We start from the raw sequence: 20,191 nt of genomic DNA on the forward strand, positions 1-20,191 counted from the left end.
CTATGGAATCTCTTTGAACAAACCACGAGCTAAACGTTAAATTGAAGCTGCAGCATTGAAAACTCAATTTTCTTATTCCACAGCCAGGTTTTAAATTCTGATTTGACACTAAATTTGTGAAATTTCTCTCATTCAATCTATATTCCTGAAATCTTTCAGGGAAAAACCAAGGAGTCACTTTAACTTCAATTCAGAAAAAGTTTGAGAAGATATACTTACTGATGCCAATTATAAAAGCTTCATTATAAGTATAATATGCCTATGCCTACTTTCTTAAATTTTCTCTTCACCGGTCAGCCTTACAAAGTTGAGAAACTTAGTTGGGTTGACCTAAGCTCAGTTTGGGGTTTATTGAAGATAAATATGAGGCTGTTTGGCATTGCCTAAAAACCCCCCAAATCTCTCTACAATCAATACAATGATGGGTAGCAGGAAAATGAGTATACGATCTAAGCTAGTGAGGAAGAGAGTGAGAGACGAAGAGAACTCATATGAATACACTACACAATTCAGAAATGAGTCAAGCTGAGTCAGTCAGCAAAAAAGGAGGGAATCTTTTGTGGATATGGGGATTCATGCATACTTTGATTTTTAAATTTTAGTCAGATTATTTAGATTAGATTTTTTATTTTTCTGCTTTTGGAAATCTTTTTTATCTAAATCATTATTTTTTTTATTAATTGGCCATTGAAAAAGTATTATTATATTTTATTTTATATATAAAAATAAATTTTAATAACTAATAGTAATAAAATTTTAAATTCATCAATAATATTAGTTAATAAATCTAATTGTGAGAAGTGAGATTTTTCTCAACAATAATATATACTATTCCGAGTTTAGAAATGATATGGATCCATGTATCCATTAAAGTTATCATTTACATTGTATTTCCTATATAAAAAGAGAAAAGTGTAAGGAAGTTTAAGATTAAGAATTCAATTACTAACTTAACTCTTGTATACGTTAATATATTTACAAGTCATTTTATGATGTCATGCCAGATTAAACTTATCTAAAGTGACATTTTCTATAATTTTTTCACAAAATTAAATTAAAATTTAATAAATATAAAAAGTTTTGACCATTGAAACGTAAAATCTCGAGTCTTTGTATATCATTTTTTAATATTTAATTGGTTTTTTCAGGGGTGTTAGGTTTTCATGAAAGTATTTTTTTAAAAACATTTTTAAGCAAATTGAGATAAAAAAATTTTTATATACTTATTGTATATATCTTAAAATTATAATTTGGTTTTCATCCAAATACTCTCTTGATCTATTTTTCAAAATAAAGTATGGGGATGAACCACGAGGCGCCACGTGTCCTCATTCGCATATCCAATCCAAGTAGTAATGCGAATAGTAGGCGGACCGCGAGCAATTTAAAGCCCATCATAACGGATAACAGAAAGAAGATAGAGAAAATTCTGTATAAATCCCACAGAAGAGATTTTATTCATCTAAAGTCTCATAAAATGTCAAAATTACTGACAGGCCCCAAGGGATCTTAGAGTAATATATTTTATTTGTAAAATGACGTTACAACCCCTCACATTCCAAATTCACATTTACTCTATCATTGCGATTTACAATCTCAGCAGCGACTATTAACAACCCAATGAGAAGGTATTGACAACCTAAACAGTATTCGTTAACAACTTATTTTATAGGATCACATAACCTCTACATAAGAGTAAATTATAACCAAATAGTATAATACAACAATTTTAACACTAAAATGGGAAGCTTTTTAAAATCATTAAGAATTTTAACTAAATCCAATAGGATTATAACAAAATTTTAATGCGGAGATCCATTGACAACCTCAACAGTAAGTATTAATAACTTAAAGAGAACTGTTAACAGCTTTAACAGTGTCTGTTAACAACTGACTTTATAGGATAATATAACATCTAACTATAACTAACTAAATTATAACTAAATAGTGTTAGAGTTAATCTTATATAGTTGTTAGAGGTTATATTATCCTATAAAGTCAGTTGTTAACAGACACTGCCTAGATTGTTAACAGCTCTCTTTGGGTTATTAATACTTACCGTTGAAGTTATCAATGGATCTCGATATTAAAATTTTGCTCTAATCCTAGTAGATTTAGTTAAAGTTCTTAATGGCTTCGAAAAGCTTCCCATTTTAGTGTTAAAGTTGTTGTATTATACTATTTGGTTATAATTTACTCTTATGTGGAGGTGATATGATTCTATAAAGTAAGTTGTTAATGGATACTGTTTAGGTTGTTAACACCTTCTTATTGGGTTGTTAATAGTTACTGCTGAGGTTGTAAATTGCAATGATAGAGTAAATGTGAATTTGGAATGTGAGAGGCAGTAATGTCATTTTACAAATAGAATATATTATTTTAAGGTCCCTTGGGACCTGTCAATAATTTTGATATTTTGTGAGATTTTAGATGAATAAAATCTCTTCTATAGGACCTATATGTAATTTTCCCAAGAAGATAATGAACAAACACATGCATGGCGCTTCGTTCTTCACTCTCAGTTCTCTCTGCAAACCTAAACTTGTATCATCTCCTGCACCATTCAAATTGCAACAAGTTTTGAGAGATCGAAGCAGCCCCTCGTCGACGATGGTGAATGCTGCGGGTTTCGCCGAGATTGAACCCGATATCAATGAAGACCCCCCAGATCGTTGGGAAACTAATAGCATAAGCCCTGTATGTTATAATTCATAAGTTTTCCCTGTGCATTGGAAATGGCACTTGGATTTGGGGATTGTCGCGTTTGGGTTTGATTTTGATTTTTATTGTGGATATGTTTCAGGAAGATTTCAAGTACGATGAGTATGATGGGCACCATACTTATTTCGAAGGAGAGAAAAAAGGTATGAGAGTTCATTGTGTAATGTGTACTTTATTGTTGGCTAATCTACTCAATATTCCTGTGCTTCAATGTTTTTACCCTTCTTTTTTATGCTATAAAGAATTTGCGAAAAGTGATGTACCAACGGCTTACATAAGGTGATATCAATATTAGAGAGCCGTGTCACTTTAAATCACTTATGAGCTTTAGCACCATGTTCGTGTGACCTGATGCTTCGTACTGCTAAATATGGTTGATGGAGGATACTTAGCTTTATGACAGGAGATTATGACATCTGATATTTAAGTGTTTGGGTATTTTAGTTGTAATATTTAGATGGAAAAGTTTGATCTTATGAATGCTATGCAAATTATATGTAAAGAAAATTCAAGGGGACTGGCCTAGGTTGACTAGAGTCAGAAATTCGACTATTGAGTCGAAGGAACTTGGGAATCTCCTTAGAAGAAAGAAAAAAGGAGCAAAACAATAAGACTAACAATCTATTCATATTTACTCCTACTGATAATTATTTATACATATTAACATCCTCTAGAAAGACAGAACATATATAAATGAAAATTGAACTGATTTGTAGTATTCAATTCTAAAGTATCTCTTCACCCCAAACTTCGAGATCCCAGTTGAACTTTGATCTGGTTCTGACTGAGTATTACTGAATCTTTCGTCTTGTTTTTTTGTTCTGTAATGCATCACTGCCAATTAAAGACGGATTGATGTTACAAGAATCAGGAACATTTCCCAGAAAATTATCATGGAAAGATCTTATTAGTTAAGGATGAAAGCAAATAATTCGCTTGGATAGTTAAGTCAAGCACTGAGAAGACCTCGAAGACTGATTGATTCTGGTTACGGGCAGCAGAAATCAGTGTTAATGACAGTTGAAAATGGCATGGTTAATATTAATGAGGAACATTACATAATTATAATACATAATTCGTGAAGTGCTCCTGAATTAAGGAAACGAGCAGCTTCCATTACTCTTTAGGATCGAGAAAGACTTGTTCCTGAGGAAGGCAACTTTTGATGGCTAACTAATATGGGCTCATTTCAGGAACATTTTGGGGCTTACTTGCTGAAGAGATAGCAGCAGCAGAACCCCCCACAGGATTTCAAGGTGCCATTCCCCCAAGTCTTTAGTAGTTTACAATTTGCAATATGACAAATATTTAGGTGAAGTTCCTTAAAAAACAGTCCATTATCATTACTTTATTAAACAACTCATCAACAACAAACGCTTGAAAATCCTAGCATGTTCGGCTACCAACTCTTGCTTCCATTTCTTTGCAGGGCTTATTTCATGGCTTTAACCCCCGGCCATCGTTGCTGGGATTCTCTTCCATGTTCCGGTAATTTTAAATTTTAAATTTGATCAGACGCTTGATAAGGTGTCATACAGCCGAATCAAAGGCTACTCTACCTGGGAATAACAAGCAACTTTGCAATTTACTTTGCTGAGAAATAATCATATTCATCATGTGTCATTCAGGGGGAGTACTTATACATTGCAACAGGAATATTCACGGCAATTTTTTGCATCATTGAGATGGACAAACCTGACAAACCCCACCACTTTGAACCTGAGATATACAATATGGAAAGGGGAGCTCGAGACAAGTTGATCAATGACTATAATACCATGGACATATGGGATTTCAATGAGAAATATGGGGCCCTGTGGGACTTTACTGTTAAGAAGGATGACATAATGACAAGATAACTGTTTCAGTTGATTATTCATAAGTATATATATTAAGTATGAAAGCCATACTAAATTTGTTTCGTTTTCACTTCTCTTTTCCCAGGACTCTGTTGCCGTCTTGACTAGGGTTTTTCCATCCCTGCCTTGTTTTCTATCTGTATAGTTTTTGTTTTGTTGTATTATTAATTCTTTAGTACCCAGAAAGCTCAGTCAAAATATACTAAATTCCAAGTGTCAAAGTTAATATGGACTCCTCTTTTTTGGCCCTAAAAATCAATGGAACCTCTTTAGCTTTTTCCTGCATTTTGGTTGAATTCCAATATTCAAGCTGATCAGCTTGAGATTTTTCCATAGATTGCCAATGACCAACTAGAAAGTATCTGAGAATCCTTGCTTTTCCTAAGAGAAATTTCTTAGATTCAGACCATCTCATCACATTTGGTATTTGAATTAATTTTTTTTATTTGATAAAAGATTTCCCCTTTCAAGGCTTTGAGCACAAACGATTTTTCATCTCCCTCAATAAGTATACTTCCCGGATTTGAACTTATATTCTCCTCTTTCTGGGAATAAGGCTGCTTATCACCTCAACCACAGCTTGTTGATATATTTGAATTAATTTATTTTAAATAATTTTGCATTATACGAGATGGAAGAGCTTTTTTCCTTAATTGATCCTCTCGTTTTCTAAACACCCTCACTTAAAAACAAAACATTAACTAATGATGGTTGGCTCAACTAAAAAACACAAGCAAATAATTCAATATGTTGCCTTACATTGACCATTCAAATTCTCCGCAAGGAAAGGAAGGAAGAAACACCCTTGTCATGCAATCCAAATTTTTTACATATGTGAAAACGAATCCTTAGTATAAAGTTTGCATTAATAAATCTTATATTAACTATTGAAAGTAGTATATATATTTTTTTTGGGGGGTGTTAAGATGTAAAGACAAGATGTGAGCTCCATAGAGTAATGTTGTTAATGACATTCTCTGCTTGAACACTTGAAAAAAGTGATAATTTTGCTTGTCAAGAACCATTTATATTACTTTCTGCGAAGCCTTATTCATATAAACCCTTACATGTGCGCCATATTTGAGGACACCAAGTAGTTTGTCATTTTAAACCACCGAATTAATATTTTACTACATAATATTGATATTAATTAGTTTACAAAAAATTAGTTTTGTGAGTGAACTTCATGGTATAGAACTGTTTCAACTTCCAAAGTATTTTCTTTTAAATAATATATTATGAATTCTTTAGTCATTGTTATGTTCCCCAAATGTCATAACTGCCGGCTGATACTGGAATGTAACTTTGAAGAGTCACCAATAGGAATTCAGACATATGAATTGAATCAGACAGTCAAGGTCATCCTAAGTGCATACAAAAGCCAATGCTCAAAGGTTCAATTTTTCTGCAAAAGCTATCATGACTGAATAAACTTCCCGCAAAATAAGGCTTTAATTTCTTCTTTTTTTTACTTTTTTTTATGTATAGATATCCTCTTATTAAAAACAATGCTATACAAGACATTATCAAACACGTACAGAGATTCAAATCTTGATTTGTCACGTTATGAAAAACTAACTCTTTTTACTTAAACCAATCCTGTTAATTTTTTCTTTTTTAATTTTACGTAGTTGAAAGCAAGAACTTTTTCTCTCCGCCACTTAAATATTTTTTTATATGACATGTCCAATGCGTTCAAACCCATTATTCGCTTCCAATTTTGACATTTGAGCGCCAGCTGGTCAACTTGACTTACCACTACTCCTTTATGATCATGGCATTCTTGTCTTTCAAGGTCATATTTTCAAATCCTCGTCATTCTTGATGGAATAAAGTTTTCTTGTCATTAATGGCACATGATTTTGTTTAATCCTGTTTCAAAATATAAGTATCAAATCACTAAATCACATGTCTCAAAAAACATATATATGTTATAAAACTAAAAAAAAAAAAGAGAATAAGAGAGAATAAAAGACATGAGTATGAGAAAAGAATAAGAGAGAATAGAGGACATGAGTATTTTTTATTCCATTAAAAATGCTGAATACATAATACATGATTTCTATTTATAGGTATAACTTTATATCTTTGGCAGGATCTACAGATTACATAGTAATAGGAGATAATGGTGTATAAAGATAATTGAAGATATTGAATATGATAGGAGATAATGGGTGGGAGATATATAGTCATCCACAAAAATATTATTATATTCATAACAATATAAACATATAACTTATTTTCCTAAAACACGGTTATTTATGGAGAGTGCAAGTGGGAGAAAGAATATGTGTAAAAAAAATGGGAGAGAATAAGTGAAAAAAAAAATATGAGAGAGACATCTAATTAATTACAAATAAAAGATAAATAAATTAAATGATTGGATAAATTCAAACTGTATCTAATAAAATTAAGCAAACCCTTCCAAAAATTTAATGCTTATGTTTTGAAACCATAAGGATATAATTCCAGGTTGAATCGAATCATAAATATAGTATCTTTATTTATTTTATCTCTCATATTTATTATTTTTTAAATTAATTTGTCTAAATTATAAACTACTATATAATTTTTTTGCCAAAAAATAAACTAATATATAATTTAACATTATAACAATGATATTTTAAGGAGGTTAAATCATATGATATAAATAAATAATTTATTTAATTTTCTTTAATATAGTATTAAGTAATATGGATTAATCTCAATTAACCCGCCATTGTGTGGGAGTTAAATAGAAAGTGATATTGAATTCATTTTTTATAATATATTTTCAAATTGGGAATGATATGCAATCTAAAGATAATTTGAGAAGACATATTATTCATAAGCTAATAATATCATGACTTATATTTCAAATTTTACATAGTCCACATATTAAAATAGTTAAAAGTATGCTCAATTGACACTTAACATCTTTTGAAATTTTATCTAAATACGAGATTATATGTTTAATCTTTGGGTGGGGGTGTGAGTTTCGTTTAATGGATGAAAAAGAAAATAATTAAAGTGTGTGAAAAGAAGCAAAAAAACAATAGCATGACTCTTTTTAAAACCTTAACGTCTGTGAAGGGGTAATTTCATAGCGTATTTGCATGTTACGTAGTATTATGACACCAAAATTTGTGACCCTCCAATAAATTTATGACATCATCTGTTCCGTGTGCCATTTTCTACATGGCAAAAATTTGTCTTAAGGTACTTGGGTGAAACAAAATGCACTTTTAAAAAATGTTTTTATACTGATCAAAATAAAATTTTTTCACATATTGATTTCGTATATCATAATTTTTTTAAAAAAATTTATAGTTTGATTTCTGTCCAAATACTTATTAATATATTTTAATATGGTCAAAAAACTTAATATGTCATGGTCCTTGTAGTATATTAGTATATATATTAAGTAAGCAAATTTTTAACATGCATAGTAAATGAGACTACCCGCGTCCTTAATATTAGAGGTAGATAGTTAATTTGTAAATATTAAAAAAATAGTTAAGTTAGTTATCTGTAATAAATAGATGTTATCTTTCTTAAAATATCCTTATTGGTCATGTGCATTAGAATGAAAATATTTTAATATGTACAATTATCATGAAAACTACTTTAAAAATAAATAAATAAATATGGGAGATAAAGTGAATTCGATTTTTATATTTAAAATCAAACTAAATTCCCAACTAATTTTTATATTTAGACCTAAATGCATTAATATAAAAATAGCCTGCAAGCAACGTGATATATTTTATCTTATTAGATTATCCATGAACATCGATATTTTAATTGTTTAATCTTTATGCACTATATTAAATATTCGCAACACTTTTAAAATTAAAAATATAAAGGATTAAAATTTATGTGATTTTCTGGAAGAAGAATTATTGTGAGATTCTAAAAAAATGATAATTAAAAAGTCCTAACAATAAGTGATTAGTTGAAATATGTTGTCATTTTTTACTATACTTAGTTGTTGAACTTTTTAGCCATTACTGTCCTTTTTTATAACTTTGTATTAATCCTCCTTTCTCTAAATGACACAAACATTTGTTTTACTTCATTTATTAGAGAGAGCCTTATAATTCATAATTTGTAGATATAATATAATTTTCCATAATTTTAATATTTATGTTTAAATTGTAATTTTAATGGAAATCTTCCAACTAATTTTGCATTGGCCAAAAGAAGAAAAATATATTTTTTTAGCGATGTCCTTTTCCTGTGCTTGCTGCCTGCGTATCAAACGGTCTCACTTCCCATCCATTTGGCCTAAGCGGACGTCGGGATGACTATATCCCTCCAATAATTTAATTAATTAATTCGTCCATTTAAGTCGTTAATTAACAAATAACAATATCTCATCAATTTCATGACTTTTTTTATCAAAATTTTAATATATTGGATTTTTAATGCAATTTTAAATTTTTAATTAAATGCGTCCCTTTGCTGGGCCCACCATCCCAGAATATTCAAGCCGCTTGCTTGATTAGCGGAGTAGTACGTAGTCACAGGCGGTAATTACTTACGGGCCAGGCTCTCTGCTGTTTGCAGCAGCCAGTGGATGAACGCCACCTATTAGTGTGACCCGTTCAGGCCCTTAGGTTTTCTTTTTCTTTTTTCCGGCGACTCCAATAAATGTCTAAAACCTCGCCAAGGTTATCATAATTACTTATGATTATGAGTTATCACATCTTATTCTCGGGAAAAAAAATTTAGAAATGGTATTATGTAAGAAAATTAAATATTAATAGGTAAAAAATCTGTATTTTTAATATGTTTTTATCAGAATTAAAAAAATTTAAATATGTTTAACTCTTTCCTAAAATTTAATTATTTTTTAGTTTTTCGGTGAGAACTAAAAAGGGCAAAAAAAATATATTAAAAGTAAAACTATAAATTCATATGATAATTTTAATAATGTGACTTATATTAAAAACAGAAAATACTCTCTCTTAACTGTAAGAATATAACTAGAAGGGTAACTTATATACTGCCATATAACTCAACTTCTTTTACCAGCATACAACTCAACTTATAAATATGAAAGTGTCTTATAAATATAAATATAGATATCAAAGTTTGTCTTGTAAATATAAATTGTTAAATTTTATTTGTAAATGAGGTAACTAGATCCATAAATACATAATTTTGAAACGTAAATATAAAATATTTTTCAATCTATTTATATTTACATTTTTAATTTAAAATTATGGATAATTTTTCTCTTTTTGCCACTTAAAAAAATTGTCACATCGTTCAAGCCTTTTAAATCAGATCAAAGTTTATCAATATAAAATAGGCTACAGTACATTTTCCTAAGCTTTAGTTTAGTTGAGCATACAACCTCTTTAATTTTTCAAAATTTAAATTTAATATCCTAATGTTTTATATTTTTACTTCAACTCCCCCAACATTTACGTTAATACTCTACTTGGATGAGAAGAAAAGTTGAGAGGAAAGAAAATAGGAAGAGATAAAATAGAGAGAAAGAAAAACTGGAGGGAAGATGTTATCATGCCTCTTGCTTGGATAGATGAGAGAAATAGAAAGGAAAGAAAATTAGTAAATATCTAAATGACTAAAATATCCTTATCAAAATTTATCATATTTAAAATTAAATTAAATTAAATTTTGTAATAGAAAAATTATATTAACATTAACATCATCAAATAATTTAAAATCAAGTCATTGGGTTTATATATATTTTTAAATTATTATATTTTAAAACCAAATTATTTAATAAAAATATTATTTTAAGATAAAAACTAAAAAGTGAATAAATTTTTAAATATAATAAAAGAAAATAAATATGGAGAGGAAGAGAGAAGAGGGGCAGTATTAGAATTCTTGTTTTTCTTCCCAAATCTCCCCATATATGGAGAGAAAATTTGAAGAGAAAATGAGGCATGGGGCTTACTTTATTGTTTCCCCCACTTTTTTTTTCTCCCACATTTTCTCTTCTATCCAAGTAAGAAAAAATTTGTTTCTCCTCATGTTATCCTCTTTAGTTTTCTGTCCTTCCTAATTTTCTCTCAATCCAAGCAAGGGGTAATGGTTTTGCCATATAAAAATCTGTATGTCTTTTATTACATATCACATCATTTTAAAAATAATAACACTTGACATTTAACATATAATTTTAAATATTGTATACTTTTTTATTTAAAAAGAATGTAGTAGAGGAAGAAAGTTCTTTCGGGTCTCATTTATAAATCATTTCATTTAAGTTTTAACATGAATGTATTTTTTTCTCTTTTATTTATTGTAGTATGGATATTTTTTTTATAAAAAAAGTGTATATATATATATTAAATGGGATAAGGTTGAAAATTTGTTATATTTTAAGAAAAAATTAATACTCGATTTATCTGTTTTTATAAGAAACACTCTCTCTCATAACAGTGTCTCTAAATATAAGAAATAAATCATCTTTGTCTAAACTTGTCTTTTCACTTTTATCTCCATTAAATATATTATCTCTCAACAATAAATCTTCACTCATTATTTCTCATTTACTCTTTTTACAAATAAGGGTATAATTAAAAATACATGTATATATCTTACACATTTATTGCTTTTAACTAAATTTAACTTACATTTTTAATTGCTCATTTCTAGTAAGTGTATTTTATAATAATAATGAGGCGTACATTTTATATTCAAGCTATAAATGTCCTATGAATAACGTAAGAGGAGTATCAGAGTAAGTATTGGATGCTAGAGAACTTAGATTCGTGACATGTTTAGAATGATTTATAAACTGCTTTTTGATAGTCATTTATTTTGAAGTCATTTATAAAATAGGAGATAAATATACTAAATAAGTTTTATCATAATTTACATAAAATATAGTTATAAATGATTTTAAATGTGAGAACGTGATCTTCCAACGTCAGCACTCAAGCTGATATGAATACCACAAAGTCTATAACCACTCTACATTCTATTCACAGTCTCACACTAGCAAACCGAATTAGTCGAATTCAAGTTTCTTCACGTGACAGCGACACCCGGTTGACTAAAATGTTGACCACGCTTCCTTCTGTTCTGTGACTCCATTCTTCTTCCTCACCTCCTTCTTCCGCCTCCTCCATATAAACCCCCTCACAACCCAACCAATGTCAAAGCAACAATCAGCACCAGAAAACCCCAAAACCAGGAAGATACAAACAGAAAATGATGAGAATCCGAAACTCCATGCCCCTCCATTTTTCTCTTTTCTTCTTCTTCTTCTTCTTCCTCCTTCATCTTCTTCATCCTTCACAAGCTCAGGACATGATGCAACCCGACACCACCGGCTACCAGTGCTCCGCTAACCAGACTGGCTCCGGCTACCCGTGCCGGACCTACGCCTTTTACCGAGCTTCAGCTCCTAATTTCCTCGACCTCGCCTCCATTGGTGTCCTCTTCTCCGTTAGTGGTTCCATGATTGCAGAAGCAAGCAACATTTCTCCTCCTAATTCAACTTTAGCCCCAAACCAACCCCTCTTCGTTCCTTTATCTTGCTCCTGCAACTTCATCAACTCAACCTTCGGTGCCATCTCCTACGCCAATCTCTCCTACACCATCAAGAAAGGAGACACGTTCTACCAAGTCTCCTCGTTTAGCTACAGGAACCTCACGACCTACCAATCCGTAGAAGTCGTGAACCCCACCCTCGTCCCGGAGAATTTGACGATCGGTGTTAGCGCCGTGTTCCCTGTGTTCTGCAAGTGCCCTAACACGATGCAATTGCGAAACGGAGAGAACATCCTGATTTCCTACGTGGTTCAACCGAATGATGACGTATCGTCGATCGCCACCATGTTTGGATCAAAACCGCAGTCAATAATTGATGCTAACCGTAAAAATTTCCGAGAATTTGACACTATCTTCGTTCCGGTGTCGCGATTGCCGGTGCTGAAACAGCTTCCGGTTAACACTTCGGCGCCGCCGGCTTCGTCCCCTGCCGCATGATAAGATATAAAATTATATTAGAGGTATTTAAGTCTTTTTATGTTGTTGTTGGTTACTGCATAGAGGTTACGCGGTTACGTCATGGTGTAAACACCATATATTGTAATTCAGTTGTATCATTCAGTTTCTATGTTATGAATAAACCAGAACTTCCCTCCTGTCCCTGTCTTCTCCTTCTCAACCTCAATTTTCTGTTTGAGACTTATCATTGGCATCAGAGCAGTGAACGATCTGGGTAATGGCGGACGATACGCGGGCTCAGATGCAGTTGAAGGAACTAGAGGATAGGATCAAGACAGAAATTGACACCCGATTCGCTGGTATGGAAACACAACTATAAGGTGTATAGGAACTGAAAAACCAAGTAACAGGATTGCCGGACCTGTTGAGACGGAGGTCTCTCCAACTCGCTGAAGTGCAAACGCATGGTGGAAGGGGCCGTGGGGATCAACGTGATGGTGAGTACCATGTTCCAACTAGGCACACCAAACTTGATTTTCCTACTTTTTCAGCAACTGATGTGGATGCTTGGTTGGCAAAATGTGAGCGCTGTTTTCTCCTAGATGGAACCCCAGATGCCCGGCACGCCAATAGAACAATGCCTGGCGCTGAAGTGTAGCATCCTCACTGCCATGTAGACATTTACACGTCCTCATACTTTCATGGAATTTGTAATTAAGTCCTTACACTTTTGTTTTTATCAATAAACTCCTTGTTGATTTCTCTGTCATAGCCGTTCGTCCCTGAAGAACTGAAAACAAAACCAAGGACCAACGCAGAGTTAGCCGGAGCTTCTGAATCTGAAGATCAAGCGGAAATCGTGCGATGAAGACGATAAGGAGATAGAGCAGCTAGATCGACTGAGATAGAACCCGAAAAAGACTCCGTAGTTTAAAAATCGAAGTGATGGTAACAACAAGTGGTGTGACATGCCTTCCTCCATTGTTGTGTGCTGACACAGTGACACTTCACTTCACCCTTGGGATTTTTACCAAAATGCTATGAACAGTGAAATAAAATACCAAAATGCTACAGCGTGGGAAGATATTACCGAAATGCTACACTTGAAATTCATCGCCAGGAGATGAATTTATAAACTTCATCTTGCCCTAATCAACTTCTTCAATAAACTGAGACATTTACAAATTCATTTGGTGGATATGAATTTTAGAAGTTCATCTGGTAGAGGTGAATTTTAGAAGTTCATCTTTGGTAGATGAATTTTAGAGCCCCTAGGCCACTTTTGTCCTCTTCTGCCTCCATTCCGTACGAATATCTGAATATTTTTTTAAAATTAAAAAGAAATTTTCAAAATGATACATTCTTCCCAAGACTGATAACACATTTTAAAAAAAACATTTTCTGCCTTACCCATACGTCTCAATCATCCTTCCCAAGAATGCAAGCTTTTTTACTGTTGACCTATAAACAGTAAAATTTTTTTATCAAAACGCTATACTTTAAAAAGATTTACTAAAATGTTATATTCAAAATTCATCTTTAAGTGAAAATTTTCCAAAATTCATCCACAAAAAGAATAATTTGTTCATATCTTTCATCATACTTGCAGTGGAAGTTCATCTTCTAGAAATCAATATAAAAATTCATCTTTTAAGGAACAATTTCAAATTTCACTATAATGAGTAAACAATTATTGGAATGAAAAATCATAATTATTAATTAGAGGATATTATATAATATTAATAATACTAATAATGATTATGAAATTAGGATGAACTAATAAGATGTATCAATTTAAAATAAAAAAGTAATGAATAGATTTTGTAAAAAATAATTAATAACAAATAATAGTTAAGTTTACATGAATGAAAAATAATAATAATCTACCTTACAAAAGGTGACTTCCGGTACCACACCTTATTCTCCTTCGCATACGTTGTGGCCGTTGTTGTTGCTGCATGTTGGCTTCTTGAGATTGAAGTGTCTCATTTGTTTGTGTAGTTGGCGTGTTCAAATCAAACCAAGGTGACTCATTCAAATGTATGGACTGTCGAGGGGTGATAAATGCTTCATTTGATAGTCCACCATGCTCAAAAGTAGAAGCATTATATTCAGCAGAAAATACTGATGGATTATCTAATAAGGTCATGAACGATTGAAATTGAGAAGGATTGGCTGAGTCAGAAGGGGACGGTGATGAGGGTGTCATGTAATGAGGCTCAAATTGTATATGAATGAGAGAGATAAAGGGGATGATGGTGATCAGCTTGACTAAAAATTAGAGGCTCCTGTTCCCTGATGTTTTCATCTTCAATTATAGGTTGTGTTGACAAGTAACCCCCACGTCACTTGCTTAGTCTATCTCGAGAAATTTGTGGGCAAGACAACTCAATTGTTAGTGGAGCAGGTTGGGAATTCATATTAAAACATTGTTCTCTAAGAACAAGCAAAATGTTGCGTTGGTCTTGAGCAACCCTATCTCGATAATCAATGCAATTAGGGCATGTTGAACGAGAATTTATGGATAGCCTATATAACTCCTCCGCTATGTCAGACTGAAATAAATAATAAGATATCGGTTATAACACTTTTAGTATGAGAAAAAATGGTATTGGTGAAAAAAGAAGAAAAACATACCGCGCAACCTGTATCACCACTAATACGTTGGATCCATCGCCTTGTATGTCTCCAATACCATTGCATATATTGAGATGTTCGATCAAGTTCATCAAGTGTCATAGGAGCATTAATAACTGCATGTGGCCATCCATCCCATGCTTGAATAAAGTCTAAGTATTTGTCAATCCAATTTGTAGTTCTGCCTCGTAGTTGCATTGTGTGGTAGTTTCGCAAATGAATAGGCGTGGCAGGAATTGGTTGCTGACAATCGAATTGCCTTAATACACGATCAGGATGATGCCATTCTATAATATTAAAACATATCAGAGGAACTGAGGCACGCCAAATTTCAGGTGTAGTCAAACAATACTCTGGAATTAATTGGCGCACTTCAGTAGATTCATATGGCTGCCAAATTATCTCGTCATCAACCATTTTATCCAGGAAACTCCTATATCGGAGTAAAGAGACGTAAGTGGACGGGCATTCTGTCTCACATTCTTCCACCTGTTATTACAAAAAGTAATGTTAAAAATCATATAATTTAAATAATATAAGTGCATATCAAATAGTTGTTAAGTGAATTTTACATACCTAAAACCCAATGGAGGTAAGAAAGGATAGATATTAGAGTGCGAATCTGGATACACAGGTCGTTGTGGTGCTAGCATGGGGAAGTGATCCCATGCCCATAAATGCAGCAGTGATAAGCATCCTCCAATCCCATCCTCAGTTGGATTAGTAGCATTACATAATTCTCTATAAAGGTGAGCTAAAACTGCCGATCCCCAACTATACTTTCCAACTTCTTGTAGATCATAGAGTAGTGGGAGGTACATTAAATATACTATTTGACCCGATCTATCTGGTAAGAGGTAGCCGCCAATTAACCTGAGGATATATGCACGAGTAAATTGTTGAACTTGTAAATCATCTGCATCATCGGGTAAGTCATTAAATTGCTCTTCCAACCAACTTATAAGTAGTCATTGCCCATGTAGTCTATCTGCAGGTGGTCTAACGCCTAGAAGCCATTCACAAATGTCTAGCCAGTTATAGTCGTACGCCCAATGACAACCATTCCTGTGCATGGAAGGCCTAATTGTATAGCTACATCCTCTAATGTTATGGTACACTCTCCACGTGTAGTGTGAAATGTATGAGTTTCAGGACGCCACCTCTCAACAAGTGCTGAGACCAAGCCTCCATCGTATTCAAATTGTCCTACTCTAGTAGCACCATAAAATCCGGTTAATATAATATATTCAATAATTTGATTGGGTGGGTCAATCATTCTATTAGTGTGCATCACTCGTCTAGTATGTAGGATTCTATTAACCTATCATAGAAAGAAAAGGAAAAAGTTTAGTATCGAAGCATAGAATTTATAATCTATAGTAAATAGATTTTACTTACATTATCATTCCACACACGTTCTGAAATATGTTGAGGTTGGATTTATAAAAGAGAGTTATCCTTTGGGCCAAGGGTGATAATCTCTTCTGGAGATTGTGCCATTTTAAAACGTCTCTGTATAAATTAAAGAAAAATTTAAAAATAACATAATAGATAATCAAAGTAATTATTAGTCTAATCTTCACAAAACATAATGATTTATTACAACAAGTGAACTACATAATTTATTGTTTGGATGCTACACTTTGTGGACACGTAGAACGGTTATGACCAACTTATCGGCACAATGCACACTTGTTAGGTTGGTTGGGAGTGATCTAATCCATTTCATTACATATGCGACTTGAACGAGGACGTCCTTTTTCTCGAATCATTGATGGGTTTGGTATTAGAATAAGACACCTATTGGTTGGAACTTATTATTATAAGCTATTTGCATGGTGTCTAATATGAAAACAAGATCCACGTATTGCAAATGGTCTATGCCTACTTGTGCACATGCAGCAATGCTATGCATGCATGGATACTTTTCTGCTTGAAACTCCCCACAATCGCATTTTTTTTCAATCAAGCTAACCTTGCAACATCGACGAAATTGATGACATTGAACATTGTAGGGCTCCACAACCTCAAATGATGTTGATATTTTGTCAAATTCTCGAACAACATACGCAGAAGCATTTTGTGTTGCTATGTCTAACTTCTTTGTCATTGTCTCAGAGAATACTTTACCAACTGCAATTTGTGCACGAATTTGTTGGGCACGTTTGACAAAATAGTTGTTGACTCTATACATAGTTGCCTTAACTAAACCAGTTATTGGCAGGTTTCAAACACCTTTAAATAAACTATTCATGCACTTTGCAAGGTTAGTTGTCATGTGTCCAAAGCGACGGCCTTCAAGGTCATATGCACACGACCATTTCTCTTTTGGGATGGCTCTAATCCATCTTACTGCAGGTGCATGGTGCAATGCTATCTCTGCTAATTGTTGATCAACAACATGACATTCGTAGGCATACCCTACAGAAAAATATTAGCTTGTTAGAATTTTTATAGAATCATGTAGTCATAAAATCATAAAAAGCACAAGGAATCTCACCAATATTTATAAACTTCTCTTTCAACCAATTTGTTCCATGTGCTTTGTGAAGATTTGAAGCCACGTGCCGTAAACAAAAAACATGATATGCATGTGGTGGTTGCCATCCTACTTGGGGATTAGCAACAACGGCCAAAATTGAACGATGCCTATCTGAAATTAAACAAATTCCTGTTCTTTCTTTTATGACACACTGGCGCACAAGCTATAAAAACCATGCTCAAGCAGATCTTGTCTCCCCTTCAATTATAGCAAATGCAAGTGGTATAACATTTCGGTCACCATCTTGTGATACTGCCATAAGTAACGTGCCCTTGTATTTTCCATATAAGAATGTTCCATCAACTTGTACAATAGGCTTGAGGTGAGAAAATGCATCTATGCATGGCTTGAATGCCCAAAAAACACGATGAAACATTTCAACTGGTTGATCATTTGTACTAACTTCAGGGAATTGTTTATTTGAAAAATATATGCATGATTCAAGCATTAAGTGTTGAACTGCAGCTAACCACCTTGGGAGTAAGGAATATGAGATCTCCCAATTCCCAAAAGCAATCGCAACTGCTAACTGTTTTGCTTTCCATACTTTTCTATATGATACAGTGTAACCAAATATGGATTGCATTATTTCAATAATTTGTGACACTTGCACATCTGGCTTGTCAGTTACCATTGCCACAATACAAGATGATATAACATCAGCATCTAATTTTGAATGGTCTAAAGTTAATGATGTACTCAAGCATGTATGAGGGCCCCCATATTTCGTGATCTCCCAAAAGTCTCTGCTTTCTTTCTTGCAAGCTCTCATTCTCCAATTGTAATTTTGTCCATAATTAATACAATGATATTCTTCATATTTTTTACATGAATAGTGAACCCTAAATGTATGATGAACTCGAATAGAGTATAACTTCACTGCACGTCTTAGAACACGGACATTGCTAAATATTTTTCCAATATATAATTCTTCATTATCCCCAACATTTAGAATATTATCTAATTCACTAAACTCAGGAGCTCTAGCTGACTCGACGTGAATTTGTGATAAGAAAGCAGTTGCAAGCTCATTCTGCTTGTTCATATCATCATATTCATTATTGTTGTCATCATTATCACTCCCACTACTGGCATCTAAATATGAATCATATTCATCTTCATCCTCAAATTCATCCACAATGTCTTCTATTTGAGGAAAAGAGCATGATGGTCCATTGTTGCCACCATCCATGGGAGGTTCAAATGGTTGAAAATTTTCCATGTCATTGTTGAACATGGACCCTTGTTCCATAATGTTCACTTCATTGCTACTTAACGGGAGTGTATTTCCCACACAATCATCCATTGGTTGTGATTCTACATGACCATAATCTGAAAAATTACATATGTTAGCATACAATTCTGCACATGTCAATTGAGTTGAAAATCTTCTTCTAACTTGCCACATTTCTTTTATATCTGCATCATCCTCCAAATTGCATGCTTGGTATTGTGGTGGATTTATGTATGTAGGATATCTATATACTAGATTTGTCACCATTTGATTGGGAGGAAGTCATAACTTTTGTCCAATAATTTGCTTCAATTTGTTCAATGTAATATTTTCATCAACTTTGATTATTTTCACGCTGTTGGATTCAAATGTTGTACCGGCTTGGCCATTATAAATTCGTCCATTTGCAAATATACATACGAACTCCTTTTTATGATCCATTCTATTTCCTAAATATTACATTATAATCATTAATTAAGTACAACTGGGAGAAGACAAAACTTTGAAAATAGAAAGACTCACAAATCATGGTTTTTCATGCATAGTTCGCATAGGTTTAAGTCTAGTGCTAAAAAAATTATTCATATATATATATATATATATGTATTATAATTTTATTTTGATTCATTCTGTACCTTTTAATTAAATTTATAATAGTTTTAAAAGTAATATCAAATCTATGTATACTATAGATTCTTAAAAATTAAATTTTTTATGATATTCATTTTTATTAATGAAAAAATTTTAACAAAATATTGCCACCTGTTTTCTTATTAATAAAAATTTACTTTTATATTATATTTTATTCTCATTATTTTATCCAAAATATTTACTAAATAGGTAAAAATTATATTATTTTAAGAAAAAATTAGGGGGAAGGACCTAGAAAAATAATATTTATTGAGAAGGATCTTAAAAATTATAATTATTTATAAGGACAAAATACTAAAATATAAATTTAAAAATATTAAAATATGCTTAACTAAATCCCTACATTTTTTCTTATCATGCTTCCATTGAATAGATCTTTTTTATAATCTCCTTAATTTGTACTAAAAAAATTTATAATCTTTTTCTTATCAATATTTATAACAAAATTTATTGGAATCAAATCAAAATGATTTATTATTAAGCTAAAATATCTTACATATTTAAACACAATGAAATGAAATTATTCATCTACATGAATACCCTTAGCGGATAGTTAAATTTTATCTGTCTTTATTCTATTCCAATTGAAATTTTCTCTTTTTTTCAAACATCTCTTTCGTTACTTTTAATTTT

General features: G+C 32.2%; 2 protein-coding genes and 1 pseudogene across 2 annotated transcripts; 2 read left to right on the forward strand and 1 right to left on the reverse strand.

The window, feature by feature from the left end:
- The first annotated feature begins 2,493 nt into the window (after positions 1–2,493).
- On the forward strand, positions 2,494–4,714 carry LOC114745259 (photosynthetic NDH subunit of subcomplex B 5, chloroplastic-like; annotated as a pseudogene).
- A 7,138-nt stretch (positions 4,715–11,852) lies between these two features.
- LOC114745260 (serine/threonine receptor-like kinase NFP) lies at positions 11,853–12,533 on the forward strand. The gene has a single exon (XM_028933413.1). The coding sequence runs from the start codon at positions 11,853–11,855 to the stop codon at positions 12,531–12,533; it is 681 nt and encodes a 226-aa protein (XP_028789246.1).
- A 5,318-nt stretch (positions 12,534–17,851) lies between these two features.
- LOC114745261 (uncharacterized) lies at positions 17,852–18,979 on the reverse strand. The gene has a single exon (XM_028933414.1). The coding sequence runs from the start codon at positions 18,977–18,979 to the stop codon at positions 17,852–17,854; it is 1,128 nt and encodes a 375-aa protein (XP_028789247.1).
- Between the last annotated feature and the right edge of the window lie 1,212 nt (positions 18,980–20,191).

This window comes from Neltuma alba, unplaced genomic scaffold (assembly GCF_004799145.2).
Source record: "Neltuma alba isolate B1F8T4 unplaced genomic scaffold, ASM479914v2 tig00004582_pilon, whole genome shotgun sequence".
In the NCBI taxonomy this organism is placed as follows: domain Eukaryota; kingdom Viridiplantae; phylum Streptophyta; class Magnoliopsida; order Fabales; family Fabaceae; genus Neltuma; species Neltuma alba.